Here is a 22,763-nt window from a genome sequence, read left to right on the forward strand (position 1 = left end):
GAACACTCAGACCAGAGGCGGCTTCAGCCGATTTTGCCGGGGCTACAGCCCCGAATGTTTTATGAATAGCCCCGGAGCTCTTGCTCTATTTTTTTTACAAAAATAAGTATAATAGAATAAAAAAGCCCCAGAATGGCACAATGGCCAAAGTATTTTCCAACGCACTCGCAGTTCTTGCTTTCTTTTTTTCTTTTTTTTTTTTGTAGAACTGTAAATTCACTGCTGCGGTGACATGCTGACATGCTGCGGCAGATGTGACGCGTTTGTATTTCTGCCGTGGTTTTGGTTTTCCACCTCCAATGTAGAGCAGCGTTCAGCCACTTCCCTAAACTTTGTCTCATTCAGAGACCCAAACGGGGCTTTGTGCCGGTCAGCAGAGCAATCACGTAATGCACAGCAGGCTATGGTGCAGGTAGATTATTTTCTGAAATATAGTGACTTTATTCTTGTAATAGCCTATTTTAACTATGTTTCTCAAAATATGACTCCTCCAAATCTCAGAACACAGGTGGGATGAGTTATATTTTGAATGTGCACAAAGTTTTGGACATGAGATGAGCAGGAATCTTGCTCAAACATCTGAAATATTACAGTCCAGGGGTTTATTAATACATTTAAATGAATAATGTATCATTGAGGTGAATAATTGTCATGTGCACATTTAAGGAGGTTACTTCCCCAACAAGACGCAAAAAAAATGTGTGCTGACTCAGATATAATTATAAAAGTCGATCCAAAGGAGAATAAATAGTTGAAAGCAATATAGAATACCTGAGAGCCTTACTGCAATATTTTCCATTTGTGTTTATATTTGGATTGTAATCTGTTTCCCTTTTACATAAAGATATTTCCAGCATATTGATTCAGAAAAAGGTAGAAATAGGTGCATAAAAATTCACCAGAATGCAGGAAATGAAGTGTTTAATGTTCAAAATTTTCAGTCCTAGAAACTCCTTGACTCAGACAGCCAGCAGTCGGTTAGCTTAACATAAAGACTAAAAACGGGAGAAACCGCTAGCATGCCTGTGTTACTGCAGAAACAACATCCAGCTGAAGCTGACTAATTAACACGTTGTAGTTAATTTATTGTTCAAAAACTGAACTGTAATTGATGTCATTTTACTGGGGGTTACTTGTTGTCTGGGCGCAGAAAACTTCCCTGCTGCAGGGACCAATAAGAGTATCAATCTTCTGACAAGGCTAACTGTCCACCATGAGAGGAAATACGCATATTTGAAAATGTCGAACTAGCTACATCTACGTTTACTTATGTATGAGGTTTTTTTTAAGGACTTTTACATGTAGCCTAATGGCATATTTTTACATTATCTGAGTAACTACTCCACAACTGTATATTATCCTCTGTGTGTCACGAAACAAACAAGCTCAAGTGGGTCAACCTTGCAGTCAGACGTAGGCTTACACGCATAAAACGTTATGAATGCTAGAGAATCAACGTGTCCGATAATTGACGCAGTTCCACCTCATGACATCACTGGAGTGACAGGGCAGCCGTGTTGGGGTGGAGGAGGAGGAGGAGGAGGATCTCTTCCCCATAACTTTACTTTGCCCTTTGCGGGAGATGAGATTCAGCCTCCGTCGAGAGACGACCTGGGAACGGGGGAGGAAACTTTGTGAGCACGCTGTGAAATCTGCTGAATTCAGGATTATCTGCGGGTCATGGACGGTTTCATCTAGTTGGAGTTTTTTGCAGATTCCCGGGTTGTGCGCCTGCAGCAGAGCGGACCGCGCAGTGCGACTGAAGGAAACCATATCTGGTCAAAGTATTCGTTGCTGTCACCCAGCGGGACTGTCCGGCTATAAATAGCGCTGGAGGAGGTACGGAAATAAATGCAAAAATTATACTGCAGACTGTTAAACAGTCAAATTAGTTAAGATTGCATATCAAGGTTAAAATAATGTACAGTACAACACTTTTAGAATTACTTGGAGGAAATTGGTTACCATAAGGTCATTGAGAATAAAGGGGGCTTCTCCGGTAAAACAGGAATATTTGCTTTATTTCACTGCTGGTATTTTCCCTGCTGTTGGAGAATGTCTTGTTGCCAGTGGGTGGTTGTGGGCTTCCTTCTTAAAGTACTGGCACTGCGAGTCCTAACGCCAAAGTACTGCACAGATGGGGATTTTCATGCACTCATTTACCACTTGGGGGGTCCTTGATAGAAGAAAATTAGTGAAGTGTTCTACTGTGACTAATTTGATGGCAGTTACTCAATTGGCAAATGTCTAATACTTAATTCTACACGTACTTCATGGGGCTTACCTAACATCTTAGTACAAAATTTTAGCTGGATTTTAAAATAATCACTATAACAAAAAAATATATAGAAAGGCTTGAGGTAAGTTGGGGTCATGATCTAAAGTGGGTTGCCTTAGTGGTTAATGATGTAATAAAAATCAGTATTCATGGAAAGTTTTACAGTTAATTTAAGTAGAAAAGTAAAACCACCTTGCATAATCAGGATTTCATCAAGTACTGAGATGCAGCAGTTGTCTGGTGACATGTTGGTTGTCAGTTTCTATGTGACATACATACATACATACATACATACATCACTGTAGCGTAAATGGAGCCTTGTGATCTTTGTTACTTCGTAAATGATGCTTTCCCTCTTAGTTTTATTTAACATAGCTGTGCATACAAAGATGGACAAAACTGCATCTTTGGTCCTCTCGCTACACTCATTGTTGCACAGCGTTCCACCATCTAAAACATGCATACATGCATTCATAAATCTGTTCATCTCTTGGATTAGTAATGTAGCATATCAGCAGCTAGCTTGAAATGACGCTCTGATTAGTAGAGTGATACACATATGACTTTTTGACCTCTGCAGAATGCACAAATGATCAGACATCAGGTCTAAAGCAGCAACGCTCCTGATTACACACTTCATGATACAAGACTCTAAAGTGGAGACTAATGACAGCAGCCATCACCGATTGGTTTAGTTTTGTCTGCACTAAAAGTTAGTAGAATTAGACAATGTTTGGTTTGACGGTTTGGTCATGGCGTTCACACTCTACTGTTATCTCAAGTTCACATAAACTTTCTGTAGTGTACTAATCTATTTTGGTAAGCATCTATGTATTGTATCAGTGGTCACCACTATGTAAATGGACACCCTTCTTACTGTCACAGCAGAAAACACACACACACACACACACACACACACACACAGTCCTGTAGCTTATCTCATCCACGCGCATAGGAAAGCTGACCAGTTGCCTCTCAGCTGTTTTTTTACTGGGTCATTTCAGAGACCATTCTAACGACTGCAATCTTGCAAAATAGTTTAGACAGACACCAAACAAATGTCACAATTAAGCTTTAATTCCTATACCACAGGAGAAGCTTAAAAAGAAGAAAAAGCTTAAAGCATAATGGAGTTTGTAAATACACAACTTATTTCCTATAGTAATATCATGGTTTTTTGTTGTTACCAAGTCCACTGGTCCACCTTCAAACCTGCAGTAAATATCTGGTTAGAATTCTCAGGTTGACCAGATAAGGACATTTAAGATGTTTTAGAGTTAAATTTGTCAATTACAACCTCCTTTGCTATTTTTTTTTTTTTTTTTTTTAAACAGTGGGAACTGGAGTTGGTAGCATTGATAACGTTTTTATTCGTATCTAAATATATAAAATACTGTATGTACTATGTAGTATGTACAAATGTGTGGAGGATAACGCCTCCTAGTTCAAGCTCTTGTGTTAACTGAGTTTGACATAAGCTTAGAGTATAGCTTGAACTTCCTAAACCGAAGACATTTTAAGTGAACAATTCACACGCCACTTTACTGCACATGTGACAGTTTTTCATGACCGTGTAAGCTGTTTGATGACATTAAGCAGGAAGTCGTCTGCTGTAGCATCTAAAAGTCCACTGCTGTGCTCTCAGCTGTGTTTTATGTGCTGATTTATTGGCTGTAAGAGTTTTTGGCACCTCTGAGAGCATGTGTGAGCTTTACAGAGATGTATGTGTATTTCATGGATGAAAAACTTCTGCAGGGTTTATATTTAATATCAAACTGAAAGATTTACAAAGAAATAGCAGTTAAAGCAGGCCATCATAGCACTTAGTTACAGGAGTAGCTGCATTGTGTATATGGGTGTAAAGCAGATATTTCAGTTATGAACTCTATTTTTTAAATGTAATGTGACAAAGGCTGCGCTCATGAGAGACCAAATGCCATTTAACGGTCAGTTTAAATGTTTTACACACATCTGACTTGATTAAGGATCCTGTATCAGTGCTGCTATTCTTAGAGGCTTGGGGACTGGGCATGCCTTGTTGACTTTACAGGGTACATTCTGGCTCAGGTCATTTTTAATTGTCTTCTCTTTCTGCCCAGTGAATGTCCTCCAATGAAGCAGAAGCTTGTAGAAATGTTATAAATACAGGCACGCATCTGTTTGATATCATCAGAGCAGGTCGGGCTTCTTCCAGCAGACTTGTAGCGTTATTTGGAGTTCAGCCCAGTTCTTCATCTTTGGTTTTGGAAACTTGTCGTGGAGCTTAGAGAAAGCAGAACAAAAAAAATGGCACGCTTGACTCCACCTGCTAGGAACACACTTGCTGACTTAAGACTTAAGATCAAAAAGAAATGTTTGCACTCCTTCAATGCATCATTGTCTGCACTTTGGTTGGGTTTTCAAGCTGCATCTCAATCCTTTCTGCCTACTTTGAGAACATTGTCATCCTTTGATCCAGGCTCAGTAAAAGTATTATTATTATAAGTGTTGTCATGTGCACCTCTATCAGCTGCAGGTCACAACACATTTCAAACCCTGACCCACAGTTTTATGCCATATATATATGCCAACCGTTTGGTGCTATGTGACCCACAAATGTCCCGCTGCAGCTCATCCATTATCAGTCATCTGGTCCCAAAGCCAAAACTGAAATGAGAGTGAGAGAGAGGGAAACATCTCTATCTGTCCACACTGCCAGCAGCAAAGGAAAGCATGAGAGAAACACTTTCCTGGACAAGATATTTAGTTTATCCGAGTTGACTTTTACATATGTCAGCTGAGTGCTTTGAGAAAAAACAGTAGTTGTGACAGTGATTCATGGGAGAGGGGTCAGCAACAGGATATAATTCTGGGAGGATATAGAGTGTCAGTTTAGATCACAAGTGAACAGGTGAAAACTTGTAGTGCTAGCTAAAGGATTGTCAGCTGTTAGAATCCCATAAAAGGGACTTGTTCATATACTTTAGCTGCTGCAGCAAGTCACACTTCAGCAGTCTATAGTTGAACTTTGAATGTTAAATGTTGAACGAATGTTAGTTTTTTTCTGCTGTTAGACATCGATCTGTCATTTTTATAACATTCACAGCTAGGTCTCTACCTGCAGTGACTTCAAATGGTTTGACTCTCACATTCTACATTACCCAGTAGATTTGTCAACTTCCAACCAATCACACAGTCAGAACAGCCTTCTCTAGGTTTTCCACTCTTTTTAAAATGAAGCAAACATCAGAGAACTAACACAACTCTTTATTACAGTCAGTAAATAATCTTGTGATGGCATCTAGACCAATATGGATCCCTATAAGCTAAGTCCACATGTACAACCTTACATTCTTGTCTTATATATATTTTGTCCAGTTGTTACCGTAAATTACACCATATAGAAACGTATGGACCAAACCTCAAAGTTTTACATCTCCAATTAAGAATTGTAGCTTGACGGTATGGGAAATACGCTCATTGAAGATCAATACCACTCTCGTACCACTACGTTAAATATAAAAGCTACAACTAACACCCAGTTAGCTTAACTTAGCACAAAGACTGGAAACTGGTGGAAATGGCTAGCCTGGCTCTGTTCAAAGATAACAAAATCCACCAACCAGCACCTCTAAAGCTCACCAATTGACATGTTATATCATGTTGTGTAAAATTGTGTAAAAATAACAAGTTTTATGGGTGCTTAAATGCTGGACTATTTCTTGGCTGGGAGTTTTCAGACAACCAGCGCAGGTTCCAGGTAGTTACAGCCAAGAAATATTCTGGCACATAACTTTGGACGGAGCCAAGCAAACTGTTTCTCCTGTTTCCAGTCTTTATGCTGAGTTAAGCTAACTGCCTGTAGCTGTGTATTAGCCATACAGACATGAGAGTGGTATCAATTTCCTCATCTAACTCTCAGCAAGAAAGGAAATAAATGTACCATTCTTTTCCCCAAATGTCAAGACCAGCTACCCTGAAGAAATCCAGCTAACAAATGTGTTGATGTTAAAATAACACCAGTTGCCTTATCAGGAAACTTGGAACTTGAGCTGTATCTTAGAAGCTATATCCAAATTCTTCTATGTGCAAATAGAATAGCAGAGGAATGTGAGATGTGAAGTGAGTGCGTCTGCAGTGAAAACAGCATCAAATGGCCTGTAAAGGTTACGTTCTTACACAAGTATTTCAGACGTGGTCGTTCAATAAGGAGCCACTAAAAACTGCAAAACATTTTTTACGACATGGCACAAAAAAATGAAAAAACAGTTTAAAACAAGACTGCTATTTCCCAGCCTTCTGTAGCTACCTTGTCAGTTTCTTTAGGAAGAAATGAAGACGGGAAAATAAAAATAAAAAAGGAAAGCAAGCTGCGAAATATGATGCTAAATATCTTTCTCCATAGATGTCTTGGTGCATCTTTAATGGCTTTCTAATTTTGAGAGCCATCAATCTCTCTTCACTGTGTGCTTCTGCCTCCTCCAGGTCTCTTCTCTTTCCCAGGAGCGCTGCTACAGGCACTTGGCTGCCTTTGCTGTTATTTTACCCCTGAGCTGGGGATCATTGAGGTGAGTTCAGGTGCACGTTTTTTTTTTGTTTTTTTTTTGTTTTTTTTTAATGGCAAACGGCAACGTCAAGTGACACTCGCCAAAGCATGTGATTTTTATTTTTATTTTGCTAATTGACCATCACAGTTAGCTTTGCTTTGCTCTGGTCCTTCAAACACTATGAGTTGACACAACGTTATATCAATTTTTTATTTTATTAGTGCTTTCTCTGCTGTTTCTATCCATAGTTAAATTATGTTGTTTTTTTTCTTGCAGGCTTCTGATCTCCTACATTTTGTCTTTCTTATTTGCAGGGGTGATTGAGGTGAGGGAACCATTGTATTACTTCCCAGATCCTTTTGTGTATTTGTAAGGTATATATCTACCCTGGCAGCACCGGATCTCACATCTCAGAAATCTAAACCTCACAAAGAGAATACAAGACGATGATTGAAGTAAAAGTTTGGATTAAAAAGTCACCTCAAGCTATTTCGAAGTACAAGATCGATGTTGTAGGAAACTGCGAAAGCACACCGTCATTGCCAGAAATCAGACAAAAGTTGGCCAAAATATATAGCTTCTATCCAAATTTTTATTTTATGAGATAAATCCTAAACAGAAAATGCAACCAACAAATAATGTTTTAATTTTGTGTATCAACTCTTTTTTTGTTTTTTTTTGCAAGAGTTCACATGCATGTCGTGCTGAAGTGACATTATCCATGATCGTAGGTGTGCTGTCCATCATGTCGGTGTTGAGGAAGGAGATGGAGAAGTACAGGGACATAGACGAGGACGAGCTGCTGAAGAAACTGTCAGAGGAAGAGCTGAAGCGATTAGAGGATGAATTAGAGGAGCTGGATCCTGATGTAAGTTTATAATATGAAGTCCTAAGGAGGAGCTTCTGTCACTATGTTGATGTCAGTGGAGAGTTATGTGGTCACACAGGCTTAATAGAAGCCCCTGATGTGATACTGCAGCATACTGTATATTGCTATACCTACATATCCTTGTGTTTTCATCTGAATTGCTGTTAGCTAATTTCTAATTATTAATCAAGAAAAAAGCGAAACATTGGTGGTTCCAGCTTCTCGGATATAAGGCTTTGCTATTTTTATTTTTTTTTTTCTGTTTTACATCGTTGTAAATGAAAATAGCTTTTGCACCTTTGGTCGTACAAAACAAACTCTTCTTTTGTGCTATTTTCCAACATTTTCTAGACAATTTATTGAAAAACATAAATAATTAATCCATGATGAAATTAGCAATTTGTCAAATACATGCTAGAGGAAGTATAGGAAAAAGCGTTGGTTATTAAGGCTAAAGTGAAACAGAGATCAATTCTAGAAAATACTCAGTGACGCTAGCTTTGCTACTGCTTAGTGGCTTTCTTCCCTATCATTTACAGTATTTCCCTATTAGCATCACATGCAGTCTATGGGAAGGTTGTTAGTCATTGTGCAACAGTAGCTACAGTACATCAGTTATACTTGTGTTTAGTTTCTGGTGCTTTTTTATGACGTGTTTTTCAGTGATGTATCATGGGTCGAGGAGGTAAAAGCAGCTGTAATAGCTGATGAATGTCTAACTGCTCATAAAGAGGCTGTAGAGAGATGATGCCAGGAGTGAGTAACCGGAGGGTCTCCATGACGTAAACAGTGAGAGGCGGTGTGTGCATGCTTACCTTGTTTGTGCCTGTTTATGAGGGTAACCCGTTTCACAACAGTAAAGTACCTCATCATGTTGGATAAAAAAAAACAACAGAACATTTTGTATTTTCTCACTGCCTCTCAGTCATACAATGACACACTACAACTTGAACTGGTTCATACTGTTTACTTTTACCATGGTCACATCCTGGGGGCTGTAACTTGAACTCTGAGATTTGTGAAATCTAACATCCTTTTTAAAATAGATTAAAACAAATCCCATGTACCTAGATTACTGGTAACATTTCACGATTCATGGAAAGTTCAACCTAAAGTGAAAATGTTGTTTTTTCACTCACTCAAAGTACATAACTTAAAGCTGCATTCATTCATATTTTTACTTAACATTTTAACATCTTTCGGATTGTTGTTTTGTTTTTACAGGCCACAATTTTATTGTTTTGGTTCGCTCCCAACTTAAGGAAACTATTTTCAGCAAAATAAAGCTCTAGTAAACCCACTACCGCTTCCTGCCCAGCACCAAGGGGCTAACTCACAAAGGTAGCTACTAGCTGGTGAACCTAGAGGGGCATTTACTGGCAAAGAGCTAATTTACTTGTTTTCAGTTGTTGGTTGGTAGAGACCAAAAACAAAGCTAAAAGTAGAGTATATACTGGGCTTACATTCATCCGGTGGCCAGAAAACATGTAAGTAAGTAAGTGCTAATGTTGCTCTGTATCTACTGGATGTGTAAATATTAAGCAACTGTTTGCTAGGTTTGCCATATCAACTTTTTAACGTGATAATATGTGAATGTTCCCTGCTCCTGAGTAGCCAAGAAAAAGTTGTCACTTTTTAGTTAGCCCCGGCATCTCAGCCTTCTGTTAATGGAAGCATGTTAGAGTCATGTGCTTATAGATGACTGCTGAGAGGAAGATAGAGATATATAGAGACCAAATGAGGCAGGGGGTGGGATGACAGGGGAAAAAGGACAGAGGAGAGTACAGTTAGAAAGGATAGGAGAGGAAGCCAGAGAGTCTCATGCTGGTAAAAATAACATGCTGGGACTGGAAATGTGCCTGTTACCTACAGCTGATAAAACATGTGACATTAAAAGCTGGGCAGTGATAAACCCGTACATTACTATAAATACTACTGTAATGTACTGTAAGTCACGTGAACATTTACGGAGAAACTAGTAATAAAGATTATTCTTTACGAGTATATTTCAAACCAGACAGTGTAAATTGTTTGGTATGTTTTTGAAAACTGTTTGCTGGATGGGGACGGGGGGAGAGGGTTTAAGTACGAGAGGCAAAGACAGACAGAGTCATGAAGAGAGAGGCCTCTGAGTGCTGAGAGGACAGATAAGATATGAAGCTAGAAGTAGCACTTGTAAGAGCTTGGTTTTGAATGTTGCTTTAGGTTGAAAATAAGCTGGTGAGCAGCAAAGCTCTGGGTAATGTCTTGGTCCTGTGTTGGGCTAGAGCAGAGATAAGGACTGATGTGGGACTTACATTAACCAGAGAAAAGATACTGTATCACCATCTCTAAATCTATCTTCACTCAAAGAAAATGTATGAAAAGTGAGTGTGTATTCTCCCACTGGGGTCTGTGTGGTTTTGTTTTTTAAGCAGGTTTCTTTTAAACTTACTAATTACGTTGCTGCCCTGCATTTATTGGTCTTTTTTCTGTATTTGGTGAGTTATTATCCTATTTATTCTTATTTCGATTGATAGCTGGCAAAATGTAAAGAACATATGTATGTGTATGTATAGCTACAGTAAGTTAAAGGTGTCTTTATTTTTTCAGAATAAAAGACTGAGGTTAAAGATTAACTCTGACTCTATATCACCACAAAGCATGTATAAAGGATTTGTTCCTCAGCCCTGACTGGAGTGCTGCTCAAGAAGAGTGCACTGAATGGTACCACTGGTGCGTGCAAGATATGTAATTGAGATTAGTGTTTTATTCAGTAGTATTACTGTAGCAAGGAAGCAATCCTGGAGTCACATTGTTTTGCACTCATGTTATGAGGTGTTACATGACTTAACTACTATAATAGGAAAAAAGACATGAGACAATGTCAGACAGAAATGGTGGAAAAGAAATTCAATACCCAATGCAAGCCCTTTAAATTACATACATTCTCATTCTTGTGTAGAATGCATTGTTGCCAGCTGGGATGCGGCAGAAGGACCAGACCAAGAAAGCTCCGACAGGAACGTTTCAGAGAGACAACCTGCTGGCCCATCTGGAGAAACAGGCCAAAGAGCATCCTGACCAAGAAGACCCGGTGCCCTTCACAGGGGAGAAGAGAGGTATGAAATGTTTTTTCTCAAAATAAACCTACTTAGATTAAAATGTGACTTTGTCTGGCTCATTGCAGTGTTTTATGAAATGAACAGATGTGACAAGAACACTTGGATGTCAAAACTGGATGTCAGATGTTTGATTTCCATAAATATTAACCCCCTCAGCCCGAACCCCCTCAGCTGGGTTATCTAGCCAGCTGACAGGGTCTGGGCATCTGGTAAGGATGCCCCCTGGGCGATTCCCTAAGAGGTATTCCAGGCGCATCCCGCTGGGAGGCAGCCTCGGGGAAGACCCAGGACTAGGTGGAGAGATTATATTTCCACACTGGCCTGGGAATGCCTCGGGATCCCCCAGTCACTCAACGTTGGAAAATATTCCGATTAACACTCAAATTAATTACGACCTAGACTAAGCCGCAAACCTTCAAAGTTGTCTCATGAAAACCCTAAATTTAGAAGTCTGGCATGGACATCTCAGGTATCCATGAGTTGGAAGATTTTTTTTTTATTCCCTAAAATTGGTTTTGACAAGACCACCACCTTTTTTACCCTCACCAGCAAGCCAGGCTGTCAGTAACCATCCCAAAAAATGTCTGGTTGAAACTCGAGGATCTGACCACACTGACATAGCAGACCTGTCAGTAAAGACATAAATCTCTGGGTCATACTGACTTACTGAGGAGATATTTTTATTCCGCCTACGGATAAATATATTCTTCTACTGTGTCTGTGCAGCACTGATATGATGTCATATCGCAGTTACCGTAATTACGAGTTTTCGACTTGTAAAAGGCATTCCCATCAAAATCCAGATTCAGATTTTTCTGAAAGGTCCAATACATATCTGACTTTGTTGCACCTGTTGGGGCAGGACAACTTCCACGTTATTGGGATTTAGATTACTTCATGTAATTCCCAGCAAGCTTCCATCCTTCACTTCAGCCTGAGCAGAGGTCTGGTTAGCCAGTATAAGTGAAACCATTAATTCCTAAATTCCTTGGGAACACAAATTGTCTCCAGCAAATATATTTCAAGTTATGTGTGTATGTCTTTGTATTAAATCTGTCCTCTCATGTTACAGGGAAAGCCTGGGTGCCTAAAAAGATTGTGGACCCCATCATGGAGAATGTGACTCTGGAGCCGGAGCTAGAAGAAGCCCTGGCTAGTGCTTCTGATGCTGAACTCTGTGATATTGCAGGTAACATGATCACACCAACTCACATCACCTCACGGTCACATGTACTATAGTCTATATCTTTGACGTTCCACTTCCAGGATTGCTCCGGTGCTGCAGGAAATTCTGCCGGATGCATGTATTTTCCGTTTCCTTCTGCTTTCTTTGTGTTGGAATTTTAAATTCGGTGGATCAATGAGGACTAGTGTTAATTGCTCCTCAGATCTCTGCAGGCTAAATTGAGACAGCTAGCTAGACTATCTGTCCAATCAGAATTTTCTCTCGCACGACTATTTTGCAGCAGCTGTGTGCTGAGTTTAGCGCCGCCCATGACGATTCTGATTGGTTTAAAGAAATGCCATTAAACCAGAGCACGTTTTTTTTCCCCGATTGTTATATGGACTAGCCAGACCCTCCTTCGGGCGCGCTTTGGAGGAGGGTCTGGCTAAGCGAGACTACACTATATCCATAAGGCTTATTGGTTTAATTTTTTACTAATTAGGTTTTAAATCAAAAAGTTGTTCTATTTCCTACTTAAAGAAGACACAGATTTTACCACAGTTAACAGAGTCCTTGTGGTGAAGGCAGTTTAGAACATACTTTCAATAGTAAAGAGTGAAGAGACAAATTGGGAGAATATAATCAGATTTTCATCCAGAATTTCACATTATTGTTTTGTTTCATCTGACGTCTATAATAGATAAACTTTAATAACTAACAAAAAATAAGCACACTCACACACCCGTGCACCCATATACATAAAAAAAGCCTCTGAATGAATGATATTCATAGACTGGATCTGATCTGTTGAATGCGCTAAAGCACAGGTGTCTGATTATTCTTCATCTTCTCTCACTAATCAGTGGCCTCAACTTCCCCTCATTCATTTACTTTTCCTTAATCCAAATCTTCTCCGTTTCCTCTAGCGCTCCTTCCATCTTCCCTCCACCCTTCCCCCTCATCCCTCCATCTCCTTCACCTCCTCCATCCCTGCTGGATTTCTCTGTTCGCTAGCTGAACACCATCCAGGGTATCTGTAGATTGTGCACGGTGTTTGCATGGAACGAGTTTGGTCCTCTTGTCATGTTTGTGTTGTCAGCTTGTGTTAGGCAGACATTCAGTCAATCAATAAACTGAGAGTTAAGCCAGGCTAGCAAATGTAATTTCTGTGGCAAATATTTTGCTGCATGTACAAACTTTTAACATATTTGTTATAAAGAGTAATCGAGATGGGTCACTCCATGTTTCACACACCGCAGTTAAGCACACAGAGGTCTCATTATTAACCTTTGAAATTTGCTGAACTCAAGTATTGTGTTTTAGAAGAATTAGAAGTATTTTGTTCCAGAAAATTACTGTATGAAAGTTTGAAAGATAATTAGCATTAAGCTAGCTGAGTTGTGGTAAGTTGAAAGATCATAACTGTAAATACTACATTCATTCTCTGTGTGAGAGATACATTACAATATGTAAACACATTTAGTTTAACCCACTACCAGAGTCTCTACATTTATTACAAGACAATATTGTTGCAGAAATATTTTAGGAGCACAACAAGTCCCTGGAGTTGCTGTAACATCCCCCACTTTTACAAAGAGCAGCTCGGTAGCTTGTGTTCCCTAACTGTTTACGTCTTTGCAGACTGTTCCGTTCCGGTGCTCTCTGACCAAAAGACGAGGTGATAATTCTCTCCAAATCGTTTCTTTTATATATCAGGTCGTTAGAGAAGCTGCCCGGTCAAAAAAACATATTTCAGATTCACTACTGCCAGCACACAAGTAGTCCTCAAGTTGACATCCTTGAACATGCAGATGGTGGAGCAGCACATATATGTGTAGTCAGCCAACAGAGCCTGAAACTACTGTGCCTGAAACCTTACAGCATACAACTGCTTGATCGTTGAAACTGACGGTGTCAGGTTTGACTTGCTCGGGATGCTGCAACTGCTGATGTGCTGTCTGTATTAGCATGGTGGTCCACTGTATGAAACTAGACAATCATTACATCTATAGACTCTTTTTTTGTTTAGCTTTCCTCTCTCTCTCTCTCTCTCTCTCTCTCTCTCTCTCTCTCTCTCTCTCTCTCTCTCTCTCTCTCTCTCTCTCTCTTTCTTTCTCTCTCTCTATGTTTCTTCCTTTGACTCTGTTCATTCCCTTTGTTCCTTTCATCCTCATTCGGTCTTCTTACTGTCTTCCAGCCATCCTGGGTATGCACACCCTGATGAGTAACCAGCAGTACTATGAGGCCCTGGCCAGCAGCACCATAGTCAACAAGCAAGGCCTCAACAGTACGTAGAACACACACGCTGCCACACATGTGCTGAAGCTTATGTAACTATGAGTCTTTTATTTTTGTTGAAATCTGCCAGTTGCATGGTTCAATCACAGATACATTTGGTGTAGGGATTTTCAAGAAACAAGTAAAAGTAGCCTAAAATAATCTCAACTAATCTTAGAGTGTAATGATCTCATTTTGGCAGAATGTTGGTTCATTTTACCAAAAACGATCAACTCAGTCTTTTTTTGCACTCCATGCATGCACAAATATAATTACACAGCTTATAACTAAGTACTAAGTAATTCAGTAGATAAAGCTAAGTGTATAGATACATTATTATTCAGCAGGAATAACTGATGATTCATCTCTACCCTTCATCTTGTACTACAGTGTAAATTGTAGTATTCTGACACACACACACACACACACACACACACACACACACACACACACACACGCACACGTTAATGAGCCCTTGTTTATCTTGCATGGTGGCTCATCCTATAGATTCTCTTCTAGCTCTAAACAGACACAGAGGCTGAGCATCTTACTTCCAAATATGACCGGCTCTCATAAAGAGAACCAGCTATAAACTTGTGATTCGCCTGCTGAAACCAGCAGTTGCATTGTTTTTAGCGCAGGCAGGACACAGGACATCAAAAAGTGTTTGAACAATGGGTCTTTTTTGTTATTGTTTGAACATTATTTCATATGAAAACAATCAAGATCTGTATTTTAAAAGAAAACAGTGACATCTTCTGCTTTTGCCAAATCTGATACTGTACATTTGAAGGGAAATGCATAATATGCTGTAAATTGGATAATTTAGTAAATGGGATTTAGTGCCCCAATAGTGTTATTATGCTTACCGTAGACTTACAGAAATGATATACTGACCAAAACATTGGTTCAAGCTGATTACTAAAACTATTTACTGATATATGAAATAAAACACACATTTATTGCTCCAGTAAGCTGCTGTGGTAACCTTTATATACATGACTACAATCTTATGCAAAAACATGGTTTGTTTGTTATGATTTATTCTCTTTTTGTGCTGTTGAAACATCAAAACATGAACTTAAAAAAATAAAAGTAAAATGTTTGTTGTAAAAATGTTATTCTCTTCAGTTGAAGGATGATGGGCTTCTCTGTAGATTGAGAAAATTCACCTCTGAACCAGCAGAGACCCCCATAATCCACAGTAATATTTAACATGATCTCTGACTGGCGGATCATGCAACACTTTCATACACAGTATAGAATGCTATGTTAATGTATGTTACGTTAATGGCGTCTCAAGCAGTCAGCTGTCCAGATAAAACTGCTTGCAGTGTTCAGTGAAGTCTGGCTTCTTAAACTCTTAATATAGACATTGACGTTGGGGAAAGGGCTACAAACATGTCTAAATATGTGTTTTTCCAACAGTAAGACTAGATAAATGAACAGTATCCTGCTGTACATGAGAGTGTGTACTGGGAATGTGTTGTAGGTGTGATCCAGTGTACCCAGTATAAAGCAGTCCCTGATGAAGAGCCCAACTCCACTGACGTAGAAGAGACCCTGTTGAGAATGAAGAGTAACGACCCTGACCTGGTGGAGGTTAACCTCAACAACATCAAGGTGTGTGTGTGTGTGTGTGTGTGTGTGTGTGTGTGTGTGTGTGTGTGTGTGTGTGGGTGGTTGGGGGGGGTGCAAAATTAATTCACAGAGCATAAAATTGATTTCTTTGGAACACAGCATGTATGTTATTTAGTGAAACACATTTTAGGCATTTAATGAACAAAATTATGTAATGTTTTTGTATTATGAACAATTTGGGATTTTGTGTGTAGGACATTCATTTAGTGCCACAAACTCCTTTTGGGAGAATAATATATATATATATATATATATATATATATATATATATATATATATATATAATAAATAAAACATACAGTTGTAATGTTCTTTTCTCCCCAGAACATCCCCATCAGGACTCTGAAAGCATACGCTGAGGCTCTGATGAAGAACACTGTGGTGGAGAGGTTTAGTATTGTAGGAACCAGGAGCAACGACCCTGTAGCATTTGTAAGTCACAGCTGTAACGTTTAACACAAAATGCTGCCCAGAATCCATTTTACCTGCTTTATTGCTCCATTTCTCTGAAATCCAGACCACCTGTTGTTAAAGTATCATTCTAATATTAACACTTTTCTGTCTTCAAACTTGTATCAGGGTTTAGCCTGAGTAACTATATATTTTGATGCAAATCATGTTTATGGTTAAACAAAATAGTTGTCTCTTTTGCCTTGAAAATGTTCCAGCAACCGTCTTGTGTTTGTTGTCGGTTATGGTGATAATGCCACTAATAAAAACCAAAACTTTTTTATATGTCCTTAAAATCTTCCTAATAGCGATGGTGCATATCATCCCTTTACCAATTTACTGCTTTTTGTACTTTCAAATAATAAGACATTACAAAGACACTTTATGTTTACCTTATTTTGGCAACCAGTCCAGAATAAAGAGCAAGAAAAGGCAGCAAGGAATTGAGTGAAGTAAGATACAGTATGTGCTGTGTGTTGTCTCAGGCCCTGGCAGAGATGTTAAAGGTGAACACGACGCTGAAGAGCCTGAACGTTGAGTCCAACTTCATTACAGGGACTGGAGTCCTGTCCCTCATAGAGTCACTGCAGTATAACACCACACTACACGAGCTCAAGATAGACAATCAGGTACCAACACACATAAATACACACACACACACACACACACACACACACACACACACACACACACACACACACACACACACACACACACACGCACAACCCACTTGCATAGAAGACATGAAGACTCATACACACTTACCATGCATATGTGAGTGTGTATGGGTATGTGTGCCAGGTTGTGTACACAGGACATCTTTGCCACTTCAGTCTAATGCTCCCTGATTGCATTATGTGTCATACTGCTGAGTTGTACATCTGTGACTCACGCTCGCTCATTAGTTCAACTTGTTGAATGGTCCTGGCTTCCTTTGCCATTTGGCTCCATTTAGCTGATTGATTGATTGATTGATTGAAATTATATAAATCTCAAATTGAAAAAGCATGTTACCGCCTGCCACTTTATCCTCTGTTGCCATGTACTGTAGATCTCCACCTTATCCGCAGTGGCACGGTTTGTGGAGGAGATCTTAGTAATTTTTTGTAGTCTTCTTCTCATCTCTTTCTTTTTTATATTCATGTCGCTACCACAAATCACCTTCTTTTACTCGCTTTTAATTCATCTCTTTACATCTCTTTTTGTATCTCCTCCTCCTTCTCTCCCCCACACACTCTCTCTCCAAACTCCAGAGCCAGCCGTTAGGCAACAAGGTGGAGATGGAGATAGCCAGCATGCTGGAGAAAAACACCACGCTGTTGAAGTTTGGATATCATTTCACCCAGCAGGGCCCGCGCCTCAGAGGCTCCAATGCCATGATGAACAACAACGACCTGGGTGGGTTACAGACACACACACACACACACACACACACACACACACACACACACACACACACACACACACACACACAGACACACACACACACACACACACACACACACACACACACACACACACACACAGACTCTTTTTACACCTGCTTTGAGAAACTGATTTGGGAATGTGAGAAAAGTTCATGAGCTGGACTTAAACAGATTAACATTTCTAGTAAATATTGTATTATAATCACCTCACAGTGCTTTTAAGTGAGTTGTGTTACTTGTACACAGTATTTCAGTAGTATTGCATTTGGCAGTGTTGGTTGTTACGTGCGTCAGTGCTGACACTTTATCTTCACTATATCTCCTTGGGGTCTACTTTAATCAGACTGTAATAGAAGAATAAGAGTGATATCATCGGCCGGTAACTCTGTAGTACGGCCAGAAAGCCCCAGCCAATCAAAACAGTTGCTTCCTAAGTTATGATATCAGCACTAAGAAAAGATTAATGAGCATGTGCATGAGAGCTAGAAACAAAATGAAACTGGTGGAAGAAAAGGTTCTTGCTATGTACATGCACAAATTACTACAGTGATTTACTTGCTGTCTTTGTACCAAAGAGTTGAGTCAACTCCTTTCTGACAGTCTTAAACATTTGACCTCATATCATCAGCTTTACAAAATTAGTACTTGTTAAGTTTGTGTGTGGGTGCAGTTTTAGGTGTAGAGAGTGAGGATAAATGTGAAGCGATCATCTGCATCTCCACCAAAGGTCAGAACAGGATTGAGTTGAAGTTCAGAAGTATGGTTACATTTGCATATCTGTTAATAGGCTGTTTTGGTTTAGATGGTTTTATAGTCTGCTCATATTGTATCACAAACCACTTGAAGTTACAGTATGTGCCATGATCTTGTCTTAACGTTTTCCTTCCCCTCGTCATCTTTAAGCTCGGGTCGTCAGGTCAGAGTCGGACGGCTCCTTCACCCTCACTCTGTCTGTCCCTGAGCTGGAGAGAGCCTTTGGGAAAAAGTTCAAGTCCAAGACTAAGTAAAAGAGAACGAAACACAAACACTGCACCGTTTGACCGCTCAGCCTTGCCTTTCTTCTGCCAACATCACCTGGTTCTTTTCCAGACCACTGGAAACCTCTGCCACCACCTGTCATACTCCTCTGTGACTTCTCCACAGCACCTCTCATCGCCTTCCTTCTTTTCATCTTCTAGTCAAATTTGGGTTTGCAGAGACCACTGACAGTGTCTCCTTATGTAGCTGTTGTTGCTCTCCGGCCCCCACCATAGTCCAAATATATTCTTTGTTGCCACAGTTTCTTCCAAAAGAAGTGTAAGAGCCTCTGCCCAACAAGGCAGCAACAATACTGAAGACTGGAAGATCCAGAAACAGGGAAATAGGACTTGTGTCTATACACAATTACTTTTTGAACAGAAGTAAAAGAATGAAAAGTAAACTTGACTATGAAATATTATTTTTGCAAGGCTGAAATAACCCGCACTTTTGAAATACAGAAGAATTAACATCAGATAAGATTAATTTCCAAAAATGGACATGTCCTGTCATATGTCCGATCAGGAGCCAAGACACTAATCCCCTAACTAACTGGACAACAGCATCCACTATATACAGTACCTTTTCTGTCTTTGAAATATGATTGGACAGGATGAAACTGTTCCCTTTTTTGCTTGCCATCTTCTTTTGGCTGCACTGTAAAGTTGCAGAAACCTTCATGGTCTTCACTTGTATTTTCTGCATCAAGTTCCCAGTATATTTCCCAGTAATAAATCAGTGCTATAATCTATTCTTTGGCCACTTTATTTACGTTTCTCCTTGGCATTTTTACCCATTTGATCATTCTCTTCTCCTGACCTGCTGTTCTGCCGTTCCTGTATTGTCTGGAGGCATTTGGCCTCCTCTGCTCGACCTCTGTCCTCTCTTCTACTCTTTTAAACTTTTCTTATCCAAAGCTGGATTGTTAACCTGGCAAAGTGGGTCACTTCCCCGGGTCCCCAAACCCTCAGTGGCCCCGAAGTCTTCAGGTTCACTGTTTGTGATAATTTAATACATTGCAGATGTGTTTGTTAATACTTTCTGCACCACTAAATTACAGTATAAACTGACAGGATAGGGGCCTTAAAGGGCAAGAGCGCCTATATTACATACCAAACTCTGTTTACAGGTCTTGGGGTGTACTACTGCATATCTTTAAATAAGTTCTATTAAACCTTTTGTGGCAATTTATCAGATTTCACGCAACTCTCTTAGTTGCATAACATCTGATCAATTGCCTCAATTGATGTCACTTGAGGCAGTGTCAGCAAGGGCTGTAGACTACAAGTTTAAAATTAGAATTTTGAGTTCAACAATGTTCTAGGAGTTCAGTGCTAAATCGGAGTACTCTTATTTTAAGGCAATACCAATAGGTTAAATCTAGTTTTACCTTTGTGTTGGCCCTTATTGTCTCAGTACATATTGTCATCACATGGTGTATTTTGCTAAATAAAATTGTGCTCAATTAAGTTACCACAGACTAATTAATGATGATCACTAACTAGGGGTCAGTAGGAGCCCACACCTCATTTTTGTCCCAGGGCTAGAATGGTTGAATCCAGCTCTGCTCTTATCAATGTGTCTTACCTTTGTCTGGTGTTTTTTCCCCTTTAAGATCTCCTGCTGAAGCCAGACAAGTGACAAAGTGACAAGACAAAGTGCTGTAATCTTTCTGTCCTGTTCTGTTACAACTTTGCTCCGCTTTAGCTCAAGTTGTTGTTGTTGATGATGATGATGATGATGATGAGGAACCGTCGTGCATTCTGTTTTTTACATTTTTCTCTTTCTCCTTGTTTCCCTTCCTTCCTCCTTCCCCCTCATCCGTTTGCCTCTCTATTTTCCTCATCTGTACTTCTTTCTCTTCTACCTGTGTCATCTCCTCTCCATCTACAGTAAGAAAGAGAAGGCTTGAGGGAGGACCCATCTTCCCTAAGTGTCGGACGAATGTGTAGAAACCAGAGCTACCCTCAACCCTCCCTTCGCCTTCGGCCCCTACCATCTTTCCAAACCCCGTCCTATAACCCTCTCCAGCCTCACACCCTCCGATGGTCTACCCAGAAGACCACGCCCACCACAACAGGTTCAATTGTCTCTGAACTCTTTCGACTTTCCAGACTCTTTTTTTTAGTAGGTATTAAAGGATCCAATGGGATTAATCAGCAGTGTCCTTCTGAGCTTTCAGGGCATGCAAAAGGGGAGATTGTGTGCTTCTTTTTGTACTCTGAAGTTTGAATTTTGACTTGGGTTCCAGGCGTAGACATTTGCTGTAGCTCTTTATACAAACTAACAAGGTGAGGCTTTGACATCCTAATTGCATTAATATCTCCTCAAGTGTCTAGATTCCTTAAAGGTCCTATGACATGCTGCTTTTTGGATGTAGGCCTTAGTGGTCCCCTAATACTGTATCTGAAGTCTCTTTCCTGAAATTCAGCCTTGGTGCAGAATTACAGCCACTAGAGCCAGTCCCACAATTAGCTTTCCTTAGGATGTGCCATTTCTGTGTCTGTAGCTTTAAATGCTATTGAGGAGGAGAGGGGGGGGGGGGGGCAAGGTGGAGGGTGGGGGTGTGGCCTTGACCAACTGCCACTTAACTTGTTTTCAAGCCATGATGTCTCTCTCTTTCTCATGGGCGGGCCAAATTCTCTGGGCGGGCAAAGCAGAGAAAGGGGAGGTAACCTTCCTCCTTATGACATCATAAGGAGGAGATTCCAGATCGGCCCATCTGAGCTTTCATTTTCTCAAAGGCAGAGCAGGATACCCAGGGCTTGGTTTACACCTATCCCCATTTCTAGTCACTGGGGGACCATAGGCAGGCTGGGGGAACTCATATTAATGTTAAAAAACGTCATAAAGTGAAATTTTCATGCCATGGGACCTTTAACAAAGGGGTTTGGAGGTCTGGTTTTGACTGAGGGCTCTTTGAAAGGTGATAGAACACTTTTAGAAATCTCTGTTTCTATCGATGAGATGAATGAATTCTAATTATTAATATCATGCTGTAAATGAGTTGTGTTACTATTGAACCAAAAAGCTTCTGATGTTGCTTCAAGGTCAACATACAAGGTATTTTCCACCAATTATACACCAAAGCCAATGTCCCATTCGAATTTGATAGACTTAATAAAACATTTTGAGAAATACTGTGATACTGGATTTTGACCCGTAAATCTGATGTTAACAGCCTTTTTCTTATTCGGTCTAAATAGTATTTTAGTGGCTCATAGTCCTTAAGATACTAAGCTATACAGATTATTCAGTAATGGACAGATAGATTTATAAACCTGGCTTACTGTGAGATGTGTCGCTATATACAGAATATATTTATTTGTGACAGGCCTGGGAAAGAGTCAGGAGTCATTCAAATACTTAATATCTTAGATTGATTGTGTTGGATGGAGTAATTACCCGTTTTTGTAAATCAAAATGTACATCTAATTACACTTACATTGTTGTATTATCCAGAATTCAGACTAGCTGGAAATGGCAACTGCCAATTTAAGTTGTATTGCCTGACATTAGATATTCTATAAACCCACTGTAAAATATTCTACGAACACTGTGTAATATAGAATTTGTTGTCTACAATCCATTATGTAAGTCAGGCTATAATAACCCAAAATAACTGTGAGTACTTGAATGGACTTCTGTTACACTTTCAACCAGGTCTGGTTTGTTGATTGTTTGTGTTTGATTGTTATTTTTATTTACTGGAGCTAAAACGTGTGATTTAATGCAAAATGGTTGCTACTGTTGACTCTTTGTTACAAGTTTCACAATAATGCCTCTATCCAGGTTTGGATTATTTCAGTTAGGATGGTAGAGAGATTTAAAAACAAAGGAAACCTCTAATGTCTTCACAGCTGTCAGATTACAAAATCCATCCATTGTATTTTAAATAAAACAAATGTTAACAGACTTTTTGCAGTTTCAAAATGCTTCTTAGCTGTGACGGGTCTTAAATCAACAACCCAACATCGGAAATATGGTATTTCACTCTGATACTGGATGGA

At 39.7% G+C, this 22,763-nt stretch overlaps 1 protein-coding gene across 6 annotated transcripts; it reads left to right on the forward strand.

Moving 5' to 3' along the window:
* Nucleotides 1–1,527: 1,527 nt before the first annotated feature.
* Nucleotides 1,528–21,032, forward strand: tmod1 (tropomodulin 1). 6 transcript variants are annotated; one of them, XM_036000771.1, is made up of 13 exons: nucleotides 1,528–1,839; nucleotides 6,743–6,825; nucleotides 7,119–7,129; nucleotides 7,536–7,672; nucleotides 10,617–10,773; nucleotides 11,849–11,965; nucleotides 14,139–14,228; nucleotides 15,711–15,841; nucleotides 16,184–16,291; nucleotides 16,795–16,938; nucleotides 17,563–17,707; nucleotides 18,640–18,739; nucleotides 20,647–21,032. In XM_036000771.1, the coding sequence occupies exons 4-13, from the start codon at nucleotides 7,550–7,552 to the stop codon at nucleotides 20,663–20,665; spliced, it is 1,134 nt and encodes a 377-aa protein (XP_035856664.1). In that variant the 5' UTR covers nucleotides 1,528–1,839; nucleotides 6,743–6,825; nucleotides 7,119–7,129; nucleotides 7,536–7,549; the 3' UTR covers nucleotides 20,666–21,032. The 6 variants fall into 6 exon arrangements, with proteins under 6 accessions (XP_035856664.1, XP_035856663.1, XP_031145231.1 ...); XM_031289370.2 differs by having other exon boundaries at nucleotides 1,529–1,839; nucleotides 7,081–7,129; XM_036000770.1 differs by lacking the exon at nucleotides 7,119–7,129.
* Nucleotides 21,033–22,763: the final 1,731 nt, after the last annotated feature.

The sequence above is a fragment of the Sander lucioperca genome, chromosome 4 (assembly GCF_008315115.2).
Source record: "Sander lucioperca isolate FBNREF2018 chromosome 4, SLUC_FBN_1.2, whole genome shotgun sequence".
Classification (NCBI taxonomy): Eukaryota; Metazoa; Chordata; class Actinopteri; order Perciformes; family Percidae; genus Sander; species Sander lucioperca.